Here is a 12500-nt window from a genome sequence, read left to right as displayed (position 1 = left end):
AACATAACCCAGTCATGTTCATACATAGATTGAAGACTACATTATCTTATGTGCTATTTCATATTGTCATATATTTTTGTTAGTCATAGGTTAGTTGTATTCTAGCAGAAATTTAACGAAAAGTAAACTTTAACTTAAGTCTTCGCCTTTGGTTTCGGGCGTGAGTGTGTGTGTGTGTGAATCCTATCTAAAGATCTCTCACTGTTTTTACCCCAGCTTTTCACGATACACTAACTTTGTGAACTCCACAAGCATGTTACTCTCGTTAGAGTGTGCAAAAAAAAAACAAAAACAAAAAAAAATGTTTTTGGACGTTTGTTCTTTTTTACATTCTGAGTTGAAATCACCGACCTTACATATGACTTTCAGCCCTGAGGGTGAGAAAATAAAGTACCAGCCAAGTACTGGGATCGATGGTATCAATTCATCTCTCCCCCTTAGGATTGCTGATGTTGTGCCTTATCAGAAATCCAATATTATGTAAGAGCAACATTTACCTTAACCAGTTTTTGCATAATTATTTTTCAGTATATAACTTAACTCCTAAAGCTCAAGGCCTATTTGAACACGTGCGTGTGCGCGTACAAATCTCTTTCCCTCCACTTTCTCTCGTACACATATATATTACATATAGTATATACATATATGTCATTTAAGACGATATCTGACTTGTTATGACACCTTTCACAGCTTGCAGGTCCTTCATCATCAAAGTTGATGAACTGCCTTCAAGTAGCGAAACATGTCATATTGAATGTTTATTTTACTGTCCGTTTTTTATATGCATTCAATCTTTTTAGAACCGTGGATAACTTAATGTTTTATTGAAATACGCTCACTTATATGTATGTATGTATCTGTCTTTGTGTCTGTCTTTGTGTCTGTCTTTGTGTCTGTCTTTGTGTCTATCTATCTATCTATCTATCTATCTATCTATCTATCTATCTATCTATCTATCTATATATATATATATATATATATATATATATATATATATATATATATATATATATATATATACATACATACATACATACATACATACATATGTACTGCTTCTGTGTGCATGTGCATTTTGTGAATTTATATGCTTAAATATAAGTGCGTGTGTATGTTTGCAACTGTATACGTTTGTGCATATATGTGTGTGCGCGTGTTCCTGTTTTGATCTCAAATAGTTTTTAGGTGATCAACCACCAAATATACTTACCAGTCCCATCGTCAAGTGCTTTAGCTTTATCTTTATTACTGCTGTGGTTGGTGGTGTTGTTAGGCGAACTCATATCTCTTTTCACCCCATTGTTGCTGTTGGTGTTATTGGTGTTTTGTTGTTGCTGCTGCTGTTGCTGCTGCTGACTCTGCTGGGATTGCTGTTGATTCTGTTGGGGTGGTTGTTGCTGTTGTTGTTGGCTCTGTTGCTGCTGTTGTTGCTGTTGCTGTTTTGCGCGTTCCATTTTTCTAAATTTCGCACGTCTGTTCTGGAACCATACCTTGAAGAGATAATAACCAATATTATATATATGCAGTCTAACATGTCGCTTCACTTACTGAGTTCAAATCCCGCTGGTTCAGATTTCAGCTATCATGATCCAGTCAAGTACTGGCGTTAATTTAATCAATGATACCTCTTCTCACAGCGCACACAAAAAAGTGACTTTGTCCGAAATCAGTATCAGAACTTTCTATTTTACACGTCCTTTCTTACATTATTGATTTTAAAAATGTCTTTATTTCTAGATTGTTACAATATATCACTCGTCGTTTCTCCTTACATTTACAAACTATCATACAAATATACGCAAGCATATTGCATGTATATATATATACATACATATATATATATATATATATATATATATATATATATATATATATATATATACATATATATAAATAAATTTGTATATATATACATATATATATATATATATATCTGTTTATGTATTCTATACATATATGTATACACACACATATATACGTATATATATATATATATATATATATATAGAGAGAGAGAGAGAGAGCAATAAGAAAATGGAGGGGAATATGTGGTACTCATCACCTTGCAGACATTGTATTATGTCAATTTACCTGTTTATTTTTCGACAAAGAGGACAATCACTAGTGTAGTAATAATTGGGTATCCTTCCGGCAGTATATTGGATACATATTATCCCTTAGTGGGTTGGATTCACAACCCCTAACTTTCTTGGATTATATATCTGTTTATCTATCCATATATACACGCACACACACACGCGCGCGCACACACATATATATGTATAGGTAAGTAGAGTTAGCAGTTGGACTAATCATCTAAGGGATATTACTACCGGTATAAATTACCTATGTTAACCCTGGGTATGGATATGCAAGCATACTATGCTCATAGGAAACAGGCAATAACAAAATAAGCAAGAGTGTATCAGGAATCAAATTTAAATAAAGCAGAAAATTGACTACCATTGGTTATTATTCTTTTTAATACAAAACATTAACATTGCTAACAGCCGATTCTGCTATCTATGTCAGTCGGTGATGCCAAAGAAAATTATGAGAATAATATTGCTCATATTTTATAGCATATCCGATCTGGTACATAGAGCTTCATGAGAGTGAAGACAAATACATAAAATAAAAGAAGAGAAGAGGGAAGACGAAAGCAGAGGGCCTCGATGAGCAAATAAATAAACTAGAAAAATAATTAGTAGGTTAATCTTTCTTTAGGGGTACCAGTGTGTTGCCGAATCCAGTTATACTAAAGTACTTGCTTTATTTTCTTATTATTTATACATTCTCGTATCCCTACAAAAAGATCAGCCCACCGATTATTTTTCTATTTTCTATTTGTCTTTTTTTCTATTCATTTGCTCATCGACTTCAAGCTTTAATAACCGATGGTAGTCAATTTGTTTGTTTGATCAAAACTTTTCTCCCTTTTCTGCTTCATTTAAATTATATATATATATATATATATATATATATATATATATATATATATATATATATATATATATATATATATATATATATATACACACATATATATATATATATATATGTGTGTGTGTGTGTGTGTGTGTGTGTGTGTGTGTGTGTGTATGTATGTATATATGTGTGTGTGTGTGTGTATGTATATATATATATATATATATATATGTATATATATATATATATATATATCGTGGCGATGCAATGGCCCAGTGGTTAGGGCAGCGGACTCGCGGTCATAGGATCGCGGTTTCGATTCCCAGACCGGGCGTTGTGGGTGTTTATTGAGCGAAAACACCTAAGGCTCCACGAAGCTCCGGCAGGGGATGGTGGCGAACCCTGCTGTACTCTTTCACCACAACTTTCTCTCACTCTTACTTCCTCTTTCTGTTGTGCCTATAATTCAAAGGGCCAGCCTTGTCACACTGTGTCACGCTGAATATCCCCGAGAACTACGTTAAGAGTACACGTGTCTGTGGAGTGCTCAGCCACTTGCACGTTAATTTCACGAGCAGACTGTTCCGTTGGTCGGATCAACTGGAACCCTCGTCGTCGTAAGCGACGGAGTGCCAGTCAGTCATATATATATATATATATATATATCTTTAGAAAGATTCAGAAATAAGCAACATGAAATACGAATACAAACGAGTTAAATATGCAAACATGCAAATATGCAAACAACGAGAGAAAAAATGAAAATAGGACAAGTAAACACAGAGAACGACTCTTCATCAGTTGTCGGCTGTCTATCTAATCCTTATTTCGAGCATTCAACTACAATATGAATAAGTCCAGGGGCCGATTTCTCCGGTCTAGCATGGCCACAATCAATTGACTGAAACAAGTCAAAGAATAAAAGAATATATATATGTGTGTGCGTATGCGTGTGCATATATATGTATATATATATATATGTAGATATATGTGTGTATATATATATATATATATATATATATATATATATATATATATATATATATATATATATATATATGTGTGTGTGTGTGTGTGTGTGTGTGATAATTATTCGGTAACCATGATAAAACTCCGAGTTTCGGGTGTCGGGGCGGAAACCCACACCGGCATCTCTTCAGTTATCGGGCCATAAAATACTTCTATGAAAATGATCGTTTAAACAAAGGGAATTTCCATTTGTTTAACGGTCATTTTCATAGCAGTTTTTTGATGGCCCGATAACTGAAGAGATGCCGGTGTGGGTTTCCACCCCAACATCCGAAACTCGAATTTTTATCATGGCTACCAAATAATTGTCACATATTATATTTACAGATAGATTCCTTTATTTACGTAGTATCGAGGTCTCTTTCATTCTTTTGTTGTCTTACCATTTCTATCAATATATATATATATATATATATATGTGTGTGTGTGTGTGTGTGTGTGTGTGTGTGTGTGTGTGTGTGTGTGTGTGTGTATGTGTGTGTGTGTGTGTGTGTATGTGTGTGTATTCACACACACACAAGGTATAAGTGTTTAGTTCACAGGTGATCTAAACGATTAGTTACACTAGGTAAGTGCTGTAACGGATTGCTAGGGTTCCGAGGTTATAGCCGAGACGGTAGTGATGGCACCATTACTGACTTCCGATGCAGCAGATATATAATTGTTAAAGAGGACAACAAACATTAAGGCAATACAAACATTTCAAGTCATATACATTATTACTATTGGAAAAAATTCAAAGACTTTGAATTTTTTCCGATAATAATATTGTATACGACTTGAGATGTTTGCCTTGTCTTAATGTTTGTTACCCTCTTAACAATTGTATATATATATATATATGTGTGTGTGTGTGTGTGTGTGTGTGTGTGTGTGTGTGTGTGTGTGTGTGTGTGTGTGTGTGTGTGTGTGTGTGTGTGTATGCTTGTACACTCTCACACACACATATACGATTGATTGCTTCTGTTAGTGTGTATGCTTTAATTTATGTGTGTTAACTAGACCACTGGAGCGGTTTCGCTCTTATTGCTAGCAATGTAGGTATTTCCTAACCTCCTAGTCACATTTAAAAACAAATTATAATACTCCTTTTTGGCAAGCATTGCAAACTGTTTATATATATATATATATATATATATATATATATATATATATATAAATGTGTATATATGTATATATATGTTTATGTATATATATATATATATATATATATAATATATATAGTTTTAGGGAAAATAACCAATTATCAAGAACTCATCGATGAAAATCCACTATCACATATAGAAAAATTAATAATTAAAAGCACAATAATTAAAATTTACGATCTGACGAGTAGCTATATTTTTAAATAGAACTTATTTTCGATAATTTCAATTGATTTTAATCGATTTAAATTTCTTTTCTATTTGAAAATTGGTTATGAAACACGTGTAATCTTTTTATTATATTTATCTTATGATATTTACTTTACTTTATATTATACTCATTTATTGTGCTTTTAATTATTAATTTTTCTATATGTGATAGTGGATTTTCATCGATGAGTTCTTGATAATTGGTTATTTTCCCTAAAACTATATATTTTATATATACTTTATCTATAAGGCTCAATTTAATTTTAATTTTTTATAATTTGATTTTAATTGAGTTCTTTGCCTGTAATTTTGGATTTTGTCCCTAATATTATATATATATATATTGGTGTGTGTATATATATACTTATACACACACACACACCCATATATTTTCGGACGATTATAGTTCCTGTTGGTGTGTATGTCTTCATTTATGTGCTTTAACTAGTTAACTACAGTATTAGAGTGGTTCACTCTTATTTCTAACACTCTAGTCACATTTAGTCCGCTCGATGAGACAGAATATTACTTGTTAGTACAACTACTTCATTGATCTCATTGAAAAGTATATATATATATATATAAATATATAAATATACATATATATATATATATATACATATATATATATATATATATATATATATATATATATATATATATATATATATATATATATATATATATATATATATATATATATATATATATATATATATGTACATATATATATATATGTATATATATATATATATATATATATATATATATATATATATATATATATATATATATATATATATATATATACATATATATATATATGCATATATATATATATATATATATATATATATATATATATATATATATATATATATATATATATATATATATATATATACATATATATTTATACGTATGTGTGTGTGTGTGCTTATATACATATTTTCATCAGAATACTGTCAGTTTTTTCTTTCTCTCTCTCTCTCTCTATATATATATATATTTATATATCTTTGTATATATTTATGTGTATAATTATGTATGTATATTTCATATATGATGCCCAAGTGTGTTTATTTGCATCACTATCTCTTTACATACATACATACATATATAATATGTATATATTACACACACACACATAGACACATACGTAACCCCCGACACACGCGCGCACAATCTATTTTGTTCGGTCTACATATTCCTGTATTCCTGTGTATCTGTGGATAAACATTTTTATTGCCTTATTGTTTTCCATTTTCATCTTACAATAAGACGTAGAGGCTATAAGTAAGCTATTTAAACACTATTCTGACTGTAGCTGTCTTCTATATCTGCTGACTGCTATACCAAACAATGATTCAAATTTCCAAATTCGGTATTGTATATGTACGTGTCAATTCGATATCATAAATGCGAGACATTTTCAAAGGAAGATAATTTGAGAATATCTTAACTAAACTATGCTACCATCACCTATCATCATCATCATCATCATCATCGCTGTGTTAGTCGATATTGTTGTCGTCATCATCATCTTCGTCGTCGTCTTCGTCCAGCTCTTCATCATTATCATGATCGGGCTTTTAATTATGATTACAACCAACAGGAATTACGTCATTCCAATGTCTCCAACTGGAGACAAATGAATTTCAACCTATCTACTCGTTTATTTCTTTTCATTTGGTTTTTCTTGTTTGTCTTATTTTCCGTTTTCTCCTGTCGTTTACCTCAGTCACTGTTTTCAATACGTTATTACTATATCTCTTTCCGCGCTTTCATGACCCACCAACATGTATTCATTTTACAGTTTTATCAGAGCGTGAAACATCGACAATATATATTTAAGATTTCATAAAGTCAAATTAAGAAATAATTTAATTAAGTTTATTAAATGTAATTAATTAAATTATACTTTAATCCTTCGAATACATATCTTCTGTCTATCTTAATATCAATTTAGATTTCTTTCGAGGTGTTTAAGAAATAATTAGGATATTTTCAATATACAATACAAGGAGAGAATGTATTTAGGATGTGAAAAAATATTTGGCTTATACTATATTGATGCATTTTGCTGAAATTAATTTTTATAGCAGTTTAGAGAATATTTAGAATTTTTTGGTATAAATGTAAAGTAACGATTGAAATGCAAATATTATGGCAGGACTTGTGATCCAGTCGAAATTATTGAACGTCAGATATGAATTAGGTTATTTAATTCTGAGCCGCCGTGCTACGAGTTCAAATACAGCATGGAAATGGCTTTCAGAATAGGGGACTTAAGTCGATGAACGGAGAACGATAGATGTTATAAGTCCGCCCCTTTGGGATGAAAAATAAAGAAACATAGCTCTCCAGTGTACCTCACCCCTATTCAAATATCGAAATTCAAATCAGATTGAATGAAGCTTTATATTTCATATAAAATTCATATCACTCATACGCTAGGATCAATTGTATTCATTCTATATATTGTATTCGTCCTAAAAAAAAAACAAAGAACTTGTCAAAGGAAATTATTGTTCTGCTAAGTAAGGGCTGCGAGTTCACAAAGGACCAGACCCGTATTTTGTTCCGGCCTCTTACTTTCTAATTTATACCATATCTATAACGACTATGTCTTTTTTTTCATTTTTATCGGATTCGATAAAAATAAATACCTATAATTTATTGATTCGATTCAATCATATATGGCTTTCCCCTGTGTCATGTTATTATATTACAGTCCTATTCAATTGAGTGATCGGCCTTTGACACTGTACAATATATAATCGCGGTAGGCCGCCATCTTACCCGCCATTAAGTCAAAAAGACTATTTCACTATTTCTAAATGCATGCCGATTGTGTTCTGTTATAATTTGTGACCTTTGAAATAAATATATCTTACCATATCCTACATGAATTATACTTGTAATCAGTCAAGTGTTATCAGCAATATAGGGTGGAAAGTTTAACGATCTCTCTCTTTCTCCCCATTCTCTCTATATTACTCCCTTCCTCTATCTCCCTCTCTCCACTGTCCTCTGCATCTCTTCTCCTCCTCTCTCCTTCCCCTCTTTCCCCCCCTCTCTCTCTCTCTCTCTGTCTCTCTCTCCCTCTCTCAATATACCCTTAGATAGTCGTTTCATCTAAACCTGTTCCATCTCTTTTATATGATTGGCTATATCAGTTTATCGGTGTTTCGTCCCACCAGAGATTTATACTAACTTCAATTACAATTAATTATGAATTTAAAAAGAAACTCATCATTCAAGCCGTCTGTTTTGGAAAAGTTTCCTTCGAGAGCAAAGTAGATCTTTGTCTGTATAAACTATGATTGCTCGAAAAATGCACAACTTGCTCATAATTTCTTAAGCTTCATTGTGGTAAAATATCAGCAGTATTAGGCGGTTCATGCGAACGCATCCAACTTACATTGCATTGGCAATGTAGGGTGACGCAGTATCAAATATTTCTCCTTGAATGATAAACATTAAAACAAGGACGGCACAAGAGAAAGCTACATTAATAAAAACATGAAAACTAACACCGATTATTTATACATCTGAATTTATACCTAACAAACTATAATCTGCACACAGATAGTCAACAAAAATGCGTATTTGGCGAGAAAAAAAAGACGCTTGTGATAGATCGGTTTTCACTATCACATAAAGAAAGTGTTGTAGTATATTTGGAGTCGAAGTGCCCTAATCAATTTCATCTAAAAAAAGTAATCGATAAAAATATTCAACGGATATGTGTATGTATGTGTGTATGTGTGTGTGTATGTATATTATATATAATATATAGAGAGATATGTATGATATATATGTATGATATATATAGTGATATATATATATATATATATATATATATATATATATATATATATATATATATATATATATATATACAGGTTTCAGTGAATAAATTGTCTAAATTACGCAAAAATGAAAATAACACTGACATCTCATTTTTACAGATATATTTGCCAAAATTACATAAAGATATCTTGAAATACTAAAGAGTAAATTTATTTAATGAAATCGCCATTTACTTCAACCACGGCCTCCAGACGACTTCAAAATCTGCTGCATCTCTTCTGGACGGTCTCCTTGTTTAAGTTAGTGAATGCTGCCATAATCCTTGCCTTCAGTTCATCTTTGGTGTTACAAGGAGTTTTGTTGGTCTCTCGCTCAACTGTGCCCCACACAATAATAAAGGGGTTTGCAGTCTGAGGAGTTAATCGGCCAGATGTTTGGGGTGATGTGGTCGCAGAAATTGTCTGACAGCCTTGACTGTGTTCTCCTGCTTGAGTGGCTTGGTGCAGAGTCCTGTTGCCAGACATAGGGTCTTCCAGCAGCCACCCTCTTAACCCAAGGCAGCACTACCTCCTCGAGGTAATTAATGTAGGCCTCCGTGTTGAGTCTGAGGCCGTGTGGGAAGTTGAACGAAGGCAAGGATTATGGCAACATTCATCAACTTAAGCAAGGAGACCATCCAGAAGAGTTGCAGCAGATTCTGAAGTCGTCTGAAGGCCGTGGTTGAAGCCAATAGTGATTTTATTGAATAAACCTACTCTTTAGTATTTCAAGATATTTGTATGTAATTTTGGTAAATATATCTATTAAAATGAGATGTCAGTGTTATTTTCATTTTTGCGTAATTTAGACAACAGGATTCACCGCAACCTGTATATATATATATATATATATATATATATATATATATATATATATATATATATATATATATATATATAAACTAGATTACCCGTGACCCATCGGGTTACCGGAGAAGTCTGAGTTTCCCTCAACAGAGTTTTCTTTTTTTTTTGTTTTTCTTTTCCATGTTATTTCGCATGCTTTCAACGAATGTGATATCGAAATCACGCATATACGGCTCCTTTCTCCACAAAAGGAAAAATTTGGCTGCTAGTTTGTGTACGCCCTAATACCACGTAACAAGTATTTCGGATCCTTTATCAAAAATAGCTGTTACGTGGTGGAAGGGTATGCTAGAAATAGCAGCCAGATCTTTGGAGGTGAGATACGTTGAATGCATCCGAAAGAAACCTATGGAAAAAAAACTATTTCACACCGAGGTTACGAACGGGTCTTTTACGAAATATTTATTGTATTTTAAAGTCATTTTCACTTAAAACTACTTTTCCCATCTTAAACTGTCTAGAGGAAAGGTTAGAGTTTTTTTTCCCTTTCGGGGTGAAGTTATTTTCGGACTATTTTCCCATTATACACCGTTTTGGGTACTTATACCCTAAAACTCCGAATTGGTTCGATTTACGCGAAACTTGTTTTATTTCGTTCGTATTCACATTTCAGGGGAACTTTACTTTCAAACTACTTTCCCATTATGTGCCGGTTTGGTTGTGTAGCATTGCAAGCAAGCAAGCAAGATTGAACTTCACTTTTAATAATATATATATATATATATATATATATATATATATATATATATATATATATATATATATATATATATATATATATATATATATATATATATATATATAAACACATACATACATATTGAGATAAATAAATAGTAGACAGATATACCCCATATATCTAGTCTATACTGTCTACAGAAGGCTAGGGAAATCGGGCATTATTTAAGTGATAGGTGTATGGATAAATTAACATCAGTAAAGACCGAATGGAAGTATAACCAAATATGCGTACGGGCTAATCAACAAGACTTACAATAGATAGTTATTTTCTTAATTTAACACTTTGCTATAAACTAATGGTTAATGTGTGTTCAACCACTTGTACTTTCACACATCCCAGCTTCCATGTTGTTAGTCTATTTGACATTATACTACATATTTATGTGTGTGTGTGTACGTGTATTTATATGAATGTACTTATACGTATATACATGACCATGTATATAAGCATGTGTGTATAATTTCCTTCACAACCAACATGGTGCTTAGGTGCCTCACATGTAATTGAGATGATGATTTGATCATGTAAGGAGTTGGATTGTGGCAATTACAATTCGCCTGGGGTGGGTAGGAGGGGTGTATTCATTTGGCTGCGATTTGTATTTTAGTCAAAAATCTGGTAAACTCTACATCTAAGACAAGAAATATTTGTTCACTCGGTATTTGGATTGTTTTGTCGGCCGAGATGGCTTGCGTGAGAGTCCGTAGAAATTTGCTCCAGATTTGGATACCCGAGTGAATTAATCTATTTTCCAGTGTCTGGATGTTGAGATTTGGATTAGAGAGGCAGCACGCATGCTGACCCCTGTGAAACAGCGCTTTTTATATTGCTATAGCAACGTTGCTCTGAGGTTTTATGGGATATGAATTGAAAGAAGTTGAATACTGAGTAGTTGTATAAATAAATGAGTGTACCTGTACTCTGGCTTCTGTGAGATCTATTTTCATTGCAATCTCCTCTCGAGTATAAATATCGGGGTAATGTGTCTCTGCAAATGCCTTTTCCAATTCTTTAAGTTGTGCGCTAGTGAAAGTAGTTCGGATGCGACGTTGTTTTCTTTTTTCGGGATTTAAAGAGTTCTCATGACTGTGTTGATACATTTTGTAGGAAAGCCCTGCAAATATAAGAAATAAAGAGTTTTTATTACTATTTATGTATCAATGAGTGGAACATTATTTATACATGAACATATTTAACCATTTCTTATCAAATAGTCTACTTGTGTTAAAATTATAGAATATATATATGCTACACACACGCTCATGCATACACATATACGCCCACACACACACACACACACACACACACACACACACACACACACACACACACGAGCACACACACAAGCACAAACACACACACATACTTAAATAGAACGGAGAAGTGATGTGGGAGGAAGATGTTTATATCATTCGTTTACTGTTGTTCCATAATCTTGTTAGTTGTATTGATGTAATATCCATTATATAACTAACAAGATTATGAAACAGCTGTAGACAAATGGAATAAATAACTTTTGCCTTACCTTATTTCTCTTATCTGTCCTATTCACATACAATCCCTTAATTATCGTATCTCCTGGATTGCTAGAACTCAATCACGGTCACTCTTGTTAGCCATGCACTTGGCGAGGACTAAATGTGAGACCTGTTTGATTCCCTGAATCTCTTTTATTAATACACACACACACGAATAATTTTCATGAAGCATTGTCAAAGGTATATA

General features: G+C 32.4%; 1 protein-coding gene across 1 annotated transcript in view; it reads right to left on the bottom strand.

Annotated features, from left to right (window-relative positions):
• LOC149132178 (uncharacterized) overlaps window positions 1–12500 on the bottom strand; it is a 122345-nt gene that overhangs the window by 47384 nt on the left and 62461 nt on the right. Inside the window, exons 2-3 of the mRNA XM_089364980.1 lie at window positions 11690–11889; window positions 1211–1490 (exon numbers count right to left, since the gene is read on the bottom strand). Of these exons, the coding sequence (XP_089221106.1) occupies window positions 1211–1490; window positions 11690–11875 (466 nt within the window). The 5' untranslated portion in view covers window positions 11876–11889. The remainder of the gene's footprint in view (window positions 1–1210; window positions 1491–11689; window positions 11890–12500) is intronic.

Source organism: Octopus bimaculoides, chromosome Z (assembly GCF_046866305.1).
Source record: "Octopus bimaculoides isolate indiv1 chromosome Z, ASM4686630v1, whole genome shotgun sequence".
Lineage (NCBI taxonomy): Eukaryota > Metazoa > Mollusca > Cephalopoda > Octopoda > Octopodidae > Octopus > Octopus bimaculoides.
Note: the sequence above shows the minus strand (reverse complement) of the source record. Positions and strands in the feature narration are given on the sequence as shown.